The sequence below is a fragment of the Triturus cristatus genome, chromosome 5_2 (genome assembly GCF_964204655.1).
Source record: "Triturus cristatus chromosome 5_2, aTriCri1.1, whole genome shotgun sequence".
NCBI lineage: Eukaryota > Metazoa > Chordata > Amphibia > Caudata > Salamandridae > Triturus > Triturus cristatus.
In genome coordinates, this window is record NC_140588.1 from 716092915 (window position 1) to 716107770 (window position 14856).

Genomic DNA, 14856 nt, shown 5'->3' on the forward strand with positions numbered 1-14856 from the left:
ACGATTCAGATTTTTTCTCAGTTTACAAGTTGAGCTATGGTATCTCATTAAGTGAAAGTAGTGGGTCGTATCATTTCAGTCCCCAGCCATGTATTGTCATTTACAAGATAGCTTTTATTTTCTAGCACTTAATGGCCAAATTTTAAGTGCTCTAAATAAAATAGAGACGGGTAAGTACTTTCCTCCATGGTGTGCACATGAAAGCAACATCTTTTGAATATGGCTTAGTTTAATTAGGTCATCGTTTTTCCTGCTGGGTGTGGGCACGCCATGCTAGCGTTTAGATCAATTACGTTTACTTTCATAGGACATTAATTACGCCACAGGTTTCTGTTTGACTGGTTATTCTTTGATTACTATCCTGCCATGTTTCCCTATTTACTAACATGACTACCCTGGTGTTGAAGGCTTAGCCTTTGTTTTGTCTCAACCCTGTTTCTTCTCTTTTGGTTATATAAATTTCGAATTATGAGAAAGTATACTTCCTATAGTGAATCGACATGATATGGGTCTGCATATCAAGAAGGTGGTACATAAATTCTTTTGCGAGAAATTGTGTATTTTATGATAATAGATACCTACAATAAACAAATGGTAACATTGCTAATTTGTGCACATGATTTATGCCTGCTAGTGTTTGGGAGTGGTTTGGGTTCCTTAGGGGGCACAAATGAAGAGGCACCAGATCGCGAAAGATGTACTTGGCATCCATTGCTAGAAGAGTAACTCTTTGTGGCAGGTGATTTGTCTTGTTGAGGTTGTAAGTGTAAATAATGATGCTGGACAGAGTGCTTGTTAGGATAGATCACAATATATGTCAAATCAGTGCATATCTTGATGCTCCGCCTTCCTTCACAGTAGCCCTTTCAAAATAGTCCTTTCTGTGTCTGGTACTATTTTATGCGTAGATTGTAGCCTATCTGTTGAAGTGGTTTGGTGGAAAGCCTGCAAGCTGAGAGTCCTGCCACCACATTCACTTACATTCTGCACTAGCACCTAAGAGTGGCAGTTGGTAGCCTTTAGCTTGTCACTCCATTAAAACTAATGCATTCTGCTTCTGAAACAAGCATTTTCAAAGCCAATAGGTTTAGATTTAATGTGCTTATACATGCAAAGACTTTTGTGCTTGCCTATGTTGCTGTACTTTAACGTATTAACACCAGACCTTTTGGCTTTACAAATACTTGTTGGATTGTGCTCCACTGTGCATTAATGCATGTGTGCAAACATGTGAAAATGGATGTTGATTTAGCATACGATTCCTGACTAAAGCATTAAAGAGAGTCTTCTGCAGTGAAAACACTAAACAAACAGGATTGCTTTCTGTATTAAGTTCATGTATGACAAAGAATTTTATGTGTGATGATTCAGTGTTATGTTATATCAATTGTTATGGCGCACCTGTCACCTGGGAGGGTATCCTGGCTCCCTCCTTTGAGGTGTAAATTAGTCCCTCATGCATTGCAGTGCAAGTACTTCACGGGAAGCCAAATAAAGCATTAAACAGCCAATAGTTGGAGGGGAAATACTGTCCTGCATGGAGACAAATCCTTCTTTATGTACATTTTAAAGAATTCTTAGCAATAGGACTCGGAAGCAGCTATGTTGTGAAGCCTGACCTAAAAATGATATATTGAGGCAGATGGGCCAAATCATAGAATGCCTTGAACTTTGTTAAAATGTCATGTTTTATTTAGACCAGTCAGAACTCACCATTAATACGTCGTTTGCCTTGCTCATCCTACCAAATTTTAAGCAAAGCAATGGGCTACCACACAGTGTTTCATACCTACCTTTTCTTCTAAACAAATCAGTTCACCCTCATGTCCCTACAGCTCTCGCCTGCTCATCTCTCGTTTGCACCTCTGGAACACATTTACCCAAAGTATGACCCTGAATACGTGGCCCAGGTGATTCCACTTACCAGCCTGACCTCATGGTCCCTAACAGAACTTTCCAACTTGCAAATCTCGGAGCCACATGATCAACTTTGTCTTGACCCCAAAGTCGCTATTTTCGGCTAAAATCTTCACACTCCTTTGCTTCTCTCCTGGCATTTCTTTTTTAATGAGGATCTTGCATCTCAAACTCCACCTGTCAGAGATTTATTCCCACGGAGCAACACACCTCAGGGAAACCCTTCATTAGACAGCACCAACTCTTTATTGCAGAAACGTATAGAGAAGAGAGAATTTCAGAAATGGCTTTGCAGGCAATGAAACCTGGATTGAGAGTGCAAAAAGAATCAGATACTTGCTAAACAAGCGGATCATCAACAAAAAGTGGCCATAAACTTACTGTACGCTATATGTGTGTGTATAAGCGATTTGTGATTGTAGCACCCTGAAAAGCAAGAGCTTAGGCTAGGACATGTAGTCATCCTTTTTTTCTTGTTGGTTGTTTAAATGCAATCATAAGGGTGACTAACAAACTGGCTAACAGCATTTGTAAAGCACCACTACCCCTAAGGGTGACTTGTTGCAGAACTTAAAAACTACATAGCTAAGCAGGCAAGTCTTCAGCTTTTTCCTGAAGCATGAAAGGTAGCTCAATAGTGGACTACTGTTCTTCAATAGTTTGTCAAGAGCTGCTGCCACTACTCAGAAGAGGGCAGAATAGAAATGTAGAGGCTGTGTGTGAATAGGCAGAGGTAGAAGTAGAGACAGTCTGAGCATCATAAGAAGTCAAATACAGTAAAGGGTGGCGGAAGAATGACAGCAGCCCAACAAATTACGGTAAGATCCCCACAAATGGAGACGGTAAGAGTACTGTATGATGGTAGAGCCAGGGACTGGGCATAAGTAAAATGAGAAGATAGGGGCAGAGTGAGTTTAGTTTGAAGAGGCAAGCTGGAAGATAGAAGTAGAGGGAGACAGCGTAGAGCAAATTGTAATGTTAGCAGCAGATTGAGAGGGGATTCAGACAAAGTAAGGGGGCAGAGAGAGGGACGATTAAGGAAAGAACCAATGATGATTACATAGGAGTGGATTCGGAGGGTCAGTCCGGAGTGAGAATTAGGGGACGGGGCTGACTGAATAGCTGCTTAACGAATACAGTGCAGAGGGATGCACATGATAACATGGTAGTTAGAGTGAAACTATATAAACACAGCAAGAAGCTAGAGATGGAGTGAGGCGTAGGAGCAGGGAAGAGTAGTAGGCCCAATTGTGTCTCTACCATATGTGATTTTCTGTTATTGTAGAGGCATTTGTATGGACCTTGGATGCACAAATAGGCAAGCTAACTGGAGGCAGGCAAAATGGATAGGTGGCAGGGTTTATACCTGTCATTCTTCTCTTTGGGCCGTTCCTAATAAGCATCCCAAACCAAGGCAATTTTGCATGTATTGCCTGGCTCCAATAATTTAGCATTATTATTCCCTGCTGCTGAGGGCTCCTTGTAAAATGCCCACTTCTCAAATTATAGGCCCAAGCTGCAGACAACAGCCTATAATGAGAGAGGGGCTTGAGCAGCAAGACTAGCCCAAGGTTGAAGGGCAATATTGCTTATGGATCGTTCTGCCCACTGAGGGTAAAATGTTGTAGAATGAACAAGGAGAAACACAAAGAAAAGCATTATGATGTTGGTACAGGAGGTCTATATCAGCCACCCTGTCAATTCATTGAGCTCAGTGGAGCTCTTAGCCTTACAGTATTTCAATTAAGCATTGTTGACTGGATCTGTGTGAAATTATGGATGTTAAATACCACCACCCATAATTGTTGCCCCGAGCCATAGACGATGGCCCATTATGAGGGACTGTTAATTAACTGCATGCCCCGCACCCACTTGAGTGGGAGGTGCTGTTGTTTACCAGGAAGCTGCTGCTACAAGTCTTTCATTAGAAGCTTCTCTTGTTTTCAGAAAGAGAAAGATTAGGAGAGGTTGCCACAAAGTGGAAATGTAGGCACAAATGCTTCACAATTGTAGAAAAAAGTAAACAAACATGCCAGTAGCATATTTTGTTCTACCTTTCTGAGGGTGTTAGGACTTACAATTCACCTATGACAAGGAAGAGAGGGTCTGAAACAAATTGAAAGTAGGTGCAGCTTCCAATAGAAGAGCCTCTTCTTTAGATATCCGATGGTCACTGGCACCTTGGACTGAAGTTGACTTGTGGTTTACGGGAACGAAGCTCGTCTCAGGAGCAGGTAGCTTGCAGCAACTGAATGTTAATTGTTGTTGGTGCCTTCTGCGACAGCGCAAGCGTTCCCACTTCCGAGAGCTATAGTATGCAATAAGGGGCTTGTAGCTCGCCCATTGCTTACCATTAGTTTGTTTAATTGTCACGCTTACTTGCTGCCTTCTAATTGGCCAAAGCGTGCTGCCTCTTCTTTTGGCTTGATATTGGTTGGTCCAAGTACTGATTGCTTCAGCTTGATTGATGTCCTTCTGCTGACCGTGCTGTGATTGAGGTACTGCTTTTATTTTTTCGTCTTCCCGGTCTTCCTTGTTGAACCTCTTGCCATTGTAGCTGTTTTACTCTGCCGCAAACATTTCAAAGAAAATCTTTTTTTCCTTTGAAATGGATGTTTGACGACAACAGATGCCATCTGTTTTTATTGTGACCACAGATGTTATCTGATTTGAAATGGATTTTCATTAAATATGGACATGAACGTGGGCGTGGCCAAGCGGTCCACAATGGCGGACCCTCTTTAAGTGAGCTCCCACTTCCTGCATTTATCCTTGTTAATCAGCCTATATTTTGCCCCCACAGTCTCGGCCATACCTTCCTCCATATCCACTCCAACTCGGGAGAGCTGCCGAGTTCCAACTGAGACCGGGATGCCGCGGCTGTGACGGCCGAGTTGGACGGTGCCCGGGTTCATCCTGACCGAGGTGGCAGCCAAGAAGCTGGGACATTGAGAGCGAGTCCCCGAGCCGGAGGGTAGTGCTGTCTGCCCTTGTGGCACTCAAGAGGTTGCGGTGAGCCTGCTGTTGATACAGCTTTCTGCCGAGACCGCTGCCCGACGAGGTCCGGGCCTGCATGGCCTTCCGGACTATCCTGCTGTGCCAACCAGCAGAGTCGAATGGCGCCCAAGACCATCCTGACTGGGGCAGCGGACGGGGCTCCGAAGCACTGAAAGCGTGCCCGAAGCCAGAAGATGATGCTGTGAGGGTAGAGCTAGACGGTGCCTGGAACAATCCTGACCTAGGCGGCAGCCAGGAGGCCCGCCCGTTGAAAGTGAGCCTGAGGCCGGGGGGCAGTGCTGTTGGTCCTTGCGGCGCCCGGGAGGCATGCGGTGAGTCCGCTGCTGAGTGCGGCTTACAGCTAGGTCCGCTAGATATCTGCTCCCCCGGCGGCCCCTGGAGACTGGCTGTGTGGTTGTACCGCGGTTGGGACCGGAGCAGACGGCGGCCTGCACCGTGGTGAGCTGCGGAGGTGTAACTGGGCTGGGAGATATCACGCATAGAGGACTTGCTGGTTGGCGACGCTGGATTCCGCCATACTGTGCAGCTGTGATTCTCCTGATGTCGCCACCGCCCTGCCTCCTATTCCTTGCGAACTAACAGCTCCTCGTGACATAGACTGAGATCCGGGAGCCTAGGGGACTCTTCGTGGTGCTGTGCTCCAGCCTGGCCCCTAATTTGCAGCCCACCTACCTGGAAATACTGTGCCTGATCCTCTCTCGTGCTTCAGCCGAGGCCTGAGTTACGATACAATGCAGATTGCTTGGCGCTGCAGCCCTGCTGGGGGTAGTGGCCTTCTCATGGCCCGCCGTGATCCGCATCTCCTCTGAGGTACATAGGCCTGGCCCTGTGCGGCTCTGGGGCCTCGGCGTAGTGGACAGCTGTGACCCATATTGATCTCTACCGGTGCCCTACACGTTGGTGCTGGAGACCCTTTAGGAGCATCCCGTACCTATCCCCTGACCTCATTGGTGGGACAAGCAAATAACCCATCTCCTATACCTGCTTTCTGCGACCGCCTGCATGTAGGAGTATCGCAACGCTGCAGAAGGGGGCTGTGCGGAGGCACCCATTGTGGGGGTGGACAGGGGCTGCACGTGGAAGCGGCCGGTCAGGCCCGGTGCGGCCTGTGTGTGGGCCTTCCTCACGCCTGCTTCCTGCTCACTGAAGATAGACGCCAACCGGACCGGCGGCCGCAGAAATTCCCTTGCTCATAAGAGATAGTGCTATTTTAATTACAGATTACGACGAGCCCTGCGTGCTGAGCCCTGTGGACCTGTACTACCAATATTGGAACCAACAGATACCACTGACAATGACTTGTGATAAGCTGCAGGGTACCAAGCAAAGCACACTGGATCGGTATGCCGGGGCGCAGGTGGTGGAGCCGGCCTCTACGGGCCAGACAACGCTGTGCTGATGGCGGCGATAACTCAATCCCGCTTTAGAGGCCAAGATCGGAGCAGTGCGGTGGGGGCGGATCAGCATGATGTCCGACAAGATCTCCGAAAGGCAGTCAACAGGATAACAGAAGGTGAGATCCGCATATCTACTACAGAAGATACAGTTACATCCCTCCAACAGAAGGGTATCCTCCTTGGAGTCCATTACAAAGGCACTTGCGATCAGGGTAGAAGATGCCGAGGCAGTGCTCGGAGAAACAACCTTCATTTTGTGGGCTTCCCAGAGGGCTGCGAAGGCAACAACATGGAACAGTTCCTTACTACGTGGATTACGGGATGGATCCCTCAGTCGTCTTTGTCCCAATGCTTTATCCTTCATTTGCCCACCACGCCTTGATGCAGAAGCCTCCGCCCGGGGCCAGACCATGGCCTATTATCGCCAGACTCCTGAACATTCATGATCGGGATGCCACCCTCGCGCAGGCCAGAATGGCGGGCAAACTTCACTACGACTCTCATTCCATTCTGATTTTCCCGGACTATACGAGGCTAGTGCAGCAACACCGTCAGTCATTCACAGCCGCGAAGGCCCGGCTCCGAGATTTAAAGATACAGTATGCCCTGCTTTTCCCAGCCTGTTTGCGGGTTATCTACAAGTCACGTGCACTGTTTTTCGACACCCCGAAAGACGTCTTCACCTGGGCGACGAGAGACAAAAGCTCAAGCCACACACTTCGCCATCTATCGACTCGGAGTCATCCTCTGGCGAGGCCGCACAGAAGACTGTTAAACCTAAAGAGAAATTGAATCGTAGATCACGCTCAAGGCGCCGCTCCAAATCGCGGGGGCACTCTAGCTCCTGGTGGATCAAAACGAATATGGACTATCACTGCCACACAAATCAATGCATGGGGATAGTTTACTGGGATTCATTGGTTTGGGGTTATGTCCTGCCCCCTGTTGGGGCAGGAGCTGTGCCCCAACAATGACCGATACTTCAACAGTTCTGAGGTATTGGGCGGGGTGGGAGGGGGGTAGGGGAATGAGTACTTATGTTGTTTGTGTTGTGCCATGTTCTCTTAATGCTTATTATCTTCATGCGAAAAGTCATGCCATACATTTATTCTTTACACTATGTCATATGTCAGACCCTGCTGGCAGGCTCCAAATAGTTAGTTGGAATATACGGGGGCATTGGACAAGATCAAGAGAGGGTGGGTCCTGCGACAGGCCAAACACGCTTCAGCCGATGTCCTGTTATTGCAGGAAACCCACCTTCTGGGTTCCAAAGCTCTGTCAATTCAATTCAAATGATCTTTATTCGGATATATTTAAAACATCCATAAAAGTACATACAAATTGCAGCATTCATCACTATACACAATAAAAGTTACATCAACAGTAATAACTAAGATATGTGCAAAGCAGCCAAAAAAGTGCAAATAACAATGTACAGATAGTACAAATACTTCTGGATCTAACAGGCCATTTCCATTTTGTTCAACATCAAGGAATAAAAGGATAAAATTGATAACTCTATAAAATACATCCATTTAAATATATATAAAACATAAAAGTCATCCCAATGAACAAGGATAAAACAGATCTTATTAATCAAAGCACATCTAAGGGAACGCCCATTGTACAAAAATGCAATGTGCAAATAGTGATGCAAACTGTCAGGCCAGGTTCATTATGGTATATAAACACCCATTATGCAAAAAGTGCAATGTGCAAATGGTGCAAGATGGTAAACAACCTATCGGGCCGTGTTCATTGAGGCGCGAGAACGAACAGCAATTTTGAGAAAGTGGCTAACTCTGGAGATTACATCGTCCGTGCTTAGCTCCCGTAAAATTCTGAAAGCCTCGTTAAAATCCGTCAAAGCACTAACTCTAAAATAGCTCTGTCTTTCTCGGTTTGGCTATGTACAGGTCTTCCATGCTGGTTTAACCAGGGGTTCCCGTGGAGTGGCGGTCCTTGTTTATCGGCGAGTCCCCTTTACGCATACTAAACATGGTCTTACCCAAAGGGCAGATATATGGTGGTGACCGGCACGTTATATGGAGAACTCGTTACCTTTGGGAGCGTTTATGCGCCCCCCTCCCTTATCTGATTAATTTGTGGATTGTCTGATTAGAATAATGTTAGAGATACCCAAGGACCTCTCCATTATAGGCGGGGACTGGAATGATGTCTTGACATTCCTTCAGGATAGATGAAGACCTAGTGCGGGGTTCAGGAATGCACAGCGAAACACGACTAAAATCATTGGTTTGGGACATGGGCTGGGTGGACACGTGGCGACATTTAAACCCGTCAGTACACAGCTACACATACTACTCTGTTGTGCATGATTCATTCTCATGTTTAGACTATATATTTATACCAACCACTTACTTTATCGCATTGCGGCAGCCGATATCTTGCCTAGGGGCCTCTCGGATCACACCCCAATAGCGTTAACATTGCGGCTGGCCATAGCCCGCCCACCCTTTCGTTGGCCCCTTTCGACGTGACATCTTCACAATCCACAATATAAAACCTATATGCATCAGGCCATTATGACTGATTTTACTGAAAACTTAGGAACGGTGAACTCGGTATTGACCATCTGGGTGGCTATGAAGCCAACTCTTGGGGATGCCGATATATCATTTTGCACCGCCCAATGGAAGAAGGGCCGGGGAAACATTGCTTCAGGCTGAAGCTCAAATATTGGATTTAGATCAACAGAGTCGAGATGTGGACGGTGGGCAAATTCGCCGCCAGCTCCTTTTCGCACAACACGCCCATGCCAATATTCTGCGAGATGAAGCCAGGCAGGCCTGGCTGGCTACCTGCAGCCGAATATATCAATGGGGCGATAAGTCATGTTCTCTCCTACATCGCCTATGCCAACGGGCATCTCACCCGATAACCACACCTGGCATTCTGGGCGACGGCGGCCAAACGCTGACAGACCCAGCCCAGATTGCATCCAGCTTTGCGACATATTACGCCGAACTATATACCCCTAACGATGTATTACCTGCCTCCGTGATTAACCGTTTTATAGATGACTTGCCTCCCAAAGCCTTGCCTCCCAAAAGCCTTGTCAGATACAACATGAGCGGAACTTGATGCCACCCTAACAACTGAGGAGCTGAGTGCGGCCCTCACAGACTTACGCACAGGCAAAGCTCCGGGTCCCAATGGCTTCTCGTGCGAGTTCTACAAGCTCTTTCAGTCCCAGTTTATTACCCACTATTTAGAGGTGGTAAATGCGGCCCTTGAGGAGGGTAGACACTCGCAGGATTGGCGACATGCAGAGATTACGGTATTTCTTAAGCCTGTACGACCCCCAGGCCAACACTCATTGTACCATCCCATATCACTGCTGAATGTGGAGGCCAAACTTTTGGCCAAGGCCCTGCCAATCGCATCCTCCCCTTTATGTCCGACCTCGTTCATCCAGATCAGGCGGGCTTTATGCCCAGTCGGGCCACTTGACATAATATTCAACCGGCCCATAACGCAATTACAGCGATTGATCATCTGGACGATTCAGCAGCACTGCTGCTGGCCAATATAGACAGAGCGTTTGATTCCTTGGGATGGACGTACCTGTTTGCTCTAATATTGGACCGCGTCTCCTGTCTTATATTCGGCTGTTATATACGGATCTCACAGGGTCAGTTAGAGTGGTCTGCGCTATCTCGAGGCCCTTCTCTATAGGGCGGGGCACCCGCCAGGGCTGCCTTCTGTCTCCCTACCTATTTGCGATGGCACTGGAACCACTGGCATCATGGGTTCGGATAGATGCACAGGTGAAGGGATTTGAGTGGCCAGGGGGGATATCAGACCGGATCGCTCTTTATGCAGATGATGTCGTATTCTTTATATCGGAGCCACGTCAGACGGGGCCTCAACTGCTCCGCATTATGCAGATATTTGGAGAGACCTCGGGATTATATATGATTGCCCGGAAGTCAATATTCTGGCCTCTACGCGCAGACTCCGAAATAGGTGTGAGGGCTACAGATGTCACGATAGCCAAAATCGGATTTAAATTCCCTGGGGTCCATCTGGCATCATGGTGTCATGGGATAAAAACATCATCCCCATCTGGCTACACATCCAGGCCAAAATTAAGTCCTGGGCAGGTATGCCTCTATTTTGGTTAGATCGGCGATTTTTATAATGGTGTCACTCCCTCGCCTTCTTTAACAGCTGCAGAATCATCCCTTTCCAATATCGCCCTACTGGTTCCGACAGCTTAATTCCAGGCTGACCGCTTCCTTTGGAATGACCAGAACACTAGAGTCGCGCTAAAAATATGCTCACAGTCTACTCATTGTGGAGACAAAGCATTGCCAGATATTCAGTCGTATCATGCAGCGTCTCATCTCTTAGTGCTAAATGACTGGTGGTACGGAAATAGGAATGACCCGGCATATCAGGTGAAACGATGGCTCATGGGCAGCACCCTACCACATTTGCTCCTACATGACCCAAGGGAGCTCCGTCAGCTCCCACCTGCCACGAGGGTGGTCTTTGGAGTATGGAAGCAGTCACGGCGCAGAATGGGATGGTGGGGAAAACTGACCAGAGAAACTCCTCTTTGGCAGAGTGGTCTTATGCCACAGGTATCTACTCTGTCAGGATTTTGAGACTGGGATATCATTAGGATCTCTAACTTGGGAGACGTGATGCGTGGAATTGTTCTGAAGTCCTTTCAAGAGCTCCAGAAGGAATTTGAGATGCCACTTACTCAGTTCTACAAATATTTGTAATTTCGCCATGTCCTAACACCTTACATAGCGGCTGTGGAATCCATCCTGGAGTTTAATCCAATAGAGGCTAAGGTCTTTATGGGCGAACTGGGAGACCACAAGACAGCCAAAATATACCAATCCCTGGCGACAAATCTCTCTACAACCCTGTACTCACTCCGGGAGAGGTGGCAGATCGATCTCGGCCCACTGGTGTAACGATAATTGAACGGAAATATTGGAGTCCCCGAGTGGAGCCGCAATTGCATCGCGCCTTAGATTCATTCAGTTTAAATATATACACCAAGCTTATTTTACTAGATACAGGTTATGGAGGGCAGGACTGATAGCTTCCCCTACATGTCTCCGCTGTAATAACGCAGATGGTATGTTCATACACACCATTTGGGAATGCACGGGGCTTTGTAGATTTTGAACTGGGGTCACGACCTGCCTGTCAGAAGTACTGAGATGGGAAATACCCTTGTCCCCTAAGCTTGAACTGCTACATCTCACCAAAGAGATTGGGGACATTTGTATAAACAACACCTATTATTCTTGGGCATTACCTTGGCCAAAAGGGATATAGCTAGGGCATGGAAGGTACCAGCTCTACCTAAACTTGGGCCGTGAAGGGCGAGTCTGGACTGGTGTATGAACATGGAACGGCCTATATTTGAAGCACAAGGTTGCCCGCAGAAACATTTCAAAATCTGGAAATGTTGGGCAGATTTTTGAGGTCTTATCTTAGATCCCCCTCCACCCCACACTCCTGATGTTGAAACCGCTGAATGATAGATCGGGGGGACGGAAGATGATATAAGGGCCCGTAATATATGGGAAGTGGCTTGCAATGTATGTTCAACAGATTATTGTATTGCACATGGCACACTTGGTTATAAAGTTGTAGGCTGCAGTCACTAACCTCGAAATGTTTATTTTTATATTCTATAAATGTTATGCGAAAGTCGCCAGATTTTTATAACTCTGACCATAACAAACTGTATTTCTCCTGCTCGAGATGTGACTGTCTTATCTGCTGACTTAATAAAACTTTGTTTTGGAAAAAAAAAGGATATGAACGCAATTGCTTTTGTTATGTGTCATTGTAGCCAAATGTCAAATTATTTTCTTTTTCACCCATGAGGAGATTAACTGATTTGCTGAGAGCCACAGGGATGTTGTGCAGAGAGCTAACAAGTACTGGCAAAGCCAATAGGTCTGGCCTTGTGTTCATGCTGTACAGCATAGGCATTGCAGACTTTGCAATTACTAGTAGCCATGCTGTGTAGCAGTGCGACTGCTGTGGAACATGGTAAAAAACTATGCTGCATCCAGCTCTAGTGCACTTAAAAAAAAAAATGCATTATGTCATATCACTTTCTTAAATTTGTTTTTGCCACACTACCAAGCATCCACAGTGCAATACAGCATGGGTGTGAACCATTACAAAAGCCAGTAACTCTCATAAGTGAGACCGGTTGGCTTTGCAAGTGCTTGTTTTGGCCTGCAATCTTAGCTGCAGCATGCATGGGGAGCATTCTGATTGGCTAGCCAGCTTCAAATGTTCATCTCTGGGTGTTCTTGCTAGTTAAGGCATAGACCCATTTATGCCTTTATTGTCTGTGTCTATTAATCGTTTTACAACATCACTCCATTGATGTTTACATGCCTATTGTAATGTACCATCTTCTAGCAGCTGGGTTGGTTACAGGGGCTGGACAGGGCATAGGAAGCCCGCTTTTATTTATTTATTATTGTTTTTTTTTTTTTAGCAGAGTTTTATATAGCGCGAACGTCACCCGAATCCAATCAGGTATCAGAGCGCTTTACATAGCACCAGTTACGTTACATGAGGACGCACATTCTTTTTTTTTTTTTTGTTCGGCACGGGGAGATTAAGTCATTTGCCCAGAATCACAGGAGGTTTAGCGTCGTTACCGAGACTCGAACCCAGTTCCCCCAGGTCCGAGGTCGAGCGCCCTAACCGTTAGGCCAACTCCTCTCCCTAATTATTATTTATTAAGTAAAGTGGGACAGCGTTGTGGCTTTGAAGTTAAGCCTCTGGTTTTTTGTATGACAGGCTGCTTGCTAGAGAAGTTGCATTAAGGGCCTGAAGAGATCATCGTTTGAAAATTTTAGGGGGGCGTGGAACCGGGTGGTGCCCTGTACTGAAAGACATAAGCTTAGTGTGTTCAAGAACATCCAGTGAAGTGTAAAAGGGGATTGGCAAGGAGCCCTAAAATAGCACATGTAAGCACACCACAAACCAGGAAATGCCACACATAACCTAACTGAAAGCGTGGCAGCTTTGAAAAAATTGGCTTTGTCAATGTTTGTTATTTTCTTCTCCTTTTGTCAAGTCCGAAGTAAGTGTAAATAGGTATGCTGATTTGTTCCCCATCCTCATTTTAGGTAGGCACCTGAAAGCAAAAATAAGCTGAAAGGTTTGGTAAAGAAGTGGAGAACTGAAAAATGGTATCTAATTTGAAGTATTTTTGGAATGCTGCTCTCATTTTGAAATTCAATTTTCAGTCGATTTATGGAACTTTGTATATTTTCTAAATTGGCCAGTTTTTCTTTGACAAATTTCCCAGTCTTACTTTTTAATGTTTTTTTCAGTTGAATGGCCTGATTGACGAGCCAATGGAAGAAGGGGATTCATATACCTACCAAGTAAGTGTTTATTGATCAGTAATCTGCTCATACTGTTCTTTCTTATCAAATTGACAGGCATTCAGTTGCTTTTTTAATACAGAAGTAGTTATTGCACATAGAAGCTATCAACATCTGTCAATCAGAGTTCTTCTCCATGTAGAATTGAATAAGTGACATTGAATCCAGTGTCCTCGTACTGTCTTGTTTTTTTAGTCTCTCGCTCAGATGTGCTTCATACAATGTATCCTCCTACAGAGTGTATTATTGCATTTATAAAATGTGCACGAAGAGAAAGCCATAAAAATAGAAATACTTTTTCTTTTTGTTGTTAGAGATCTCAAGATTTCGATTAAAATGCTATCCTTTAAAATTACATTTAAAGCAACCACTTTGAAATCTGTATTCTAGTTGGGAAAGGTCTGTTTAATTATAAAGCAAAAGATTTTAACATATGGGCAAACATACCTTTCTTGACAAGTCACTCTACTTTAGTTTTATAACGCTTTAGATATTTTTTTTTTTTTTTTAAGGTGTGATGATAAATGTATGTGATTAAAAACACTCATCAGAAAACACACCTAATTTTCAGGCTTACTCCTAGGCGTCCCTGGGAACATGGCTAGTTAAACGGATCCAAGGCGTTTCTGGTAGCTCTACCTTAATTATTATGTATTTTGACTTGTAGCCATTATTTTTCCACTTTATTTTGCTAAACCTTGTCAACATCTTAAATTTAAGATTTTAGATATATGTTGGCGCAACATAATTTCCTGGTTTGTTTAAGGTGTCCAGGGTGTCTGTATAATACAAATCTAAACATTGGCTATACTGTAAGGCATTTCTTAAGTCCTTTTTATTTTAACAAGTGTCTGAAGAGTTTGCAATTCCCTACCAGGACCTTCTCAGAGATCTCCAAATGTGTACTTCTCTTCTTGGTAAGCCACAGATGAGTCCCCAGATCCATCCACAAATCCTCTGTATCAATCTTGCAAACCCTTCCAAATATTTCGAAGCCATACTAAGCTTCTTTTGTTCTCACAGAGCAGCAAAATTTGCAGTGGTCATAATATGGTGAGATTGCTTATTTTACGAGATCAGTCAAAAATGTTTCATGGGTTGTAGCAGAT

General features: G+C 45.4%; 1 protein-coding gene across 1 annotated transcript in view; it reads left to right on the forward strand.

Annotated features, from left to right (window-relative positions):
- Nucleotides 1-14856, forward strand: part of RPS6KA6 (ribosomal protein S6 kinase A6) — a 626385-nt gene that overhangs the window by 129841 nt on the left and 481688 nt on the right. The window contains exon 2 of the mRNA XM_085607823.1: nucleotides 13694-13747. Coding sequence (XP_085463949.1) covers nucleotides 13694-13747 — 54 coding nt within the window. The remainder of the gene's footprint in view (nucleotides 1-13693; nucleotides 13748-14856) is intronic.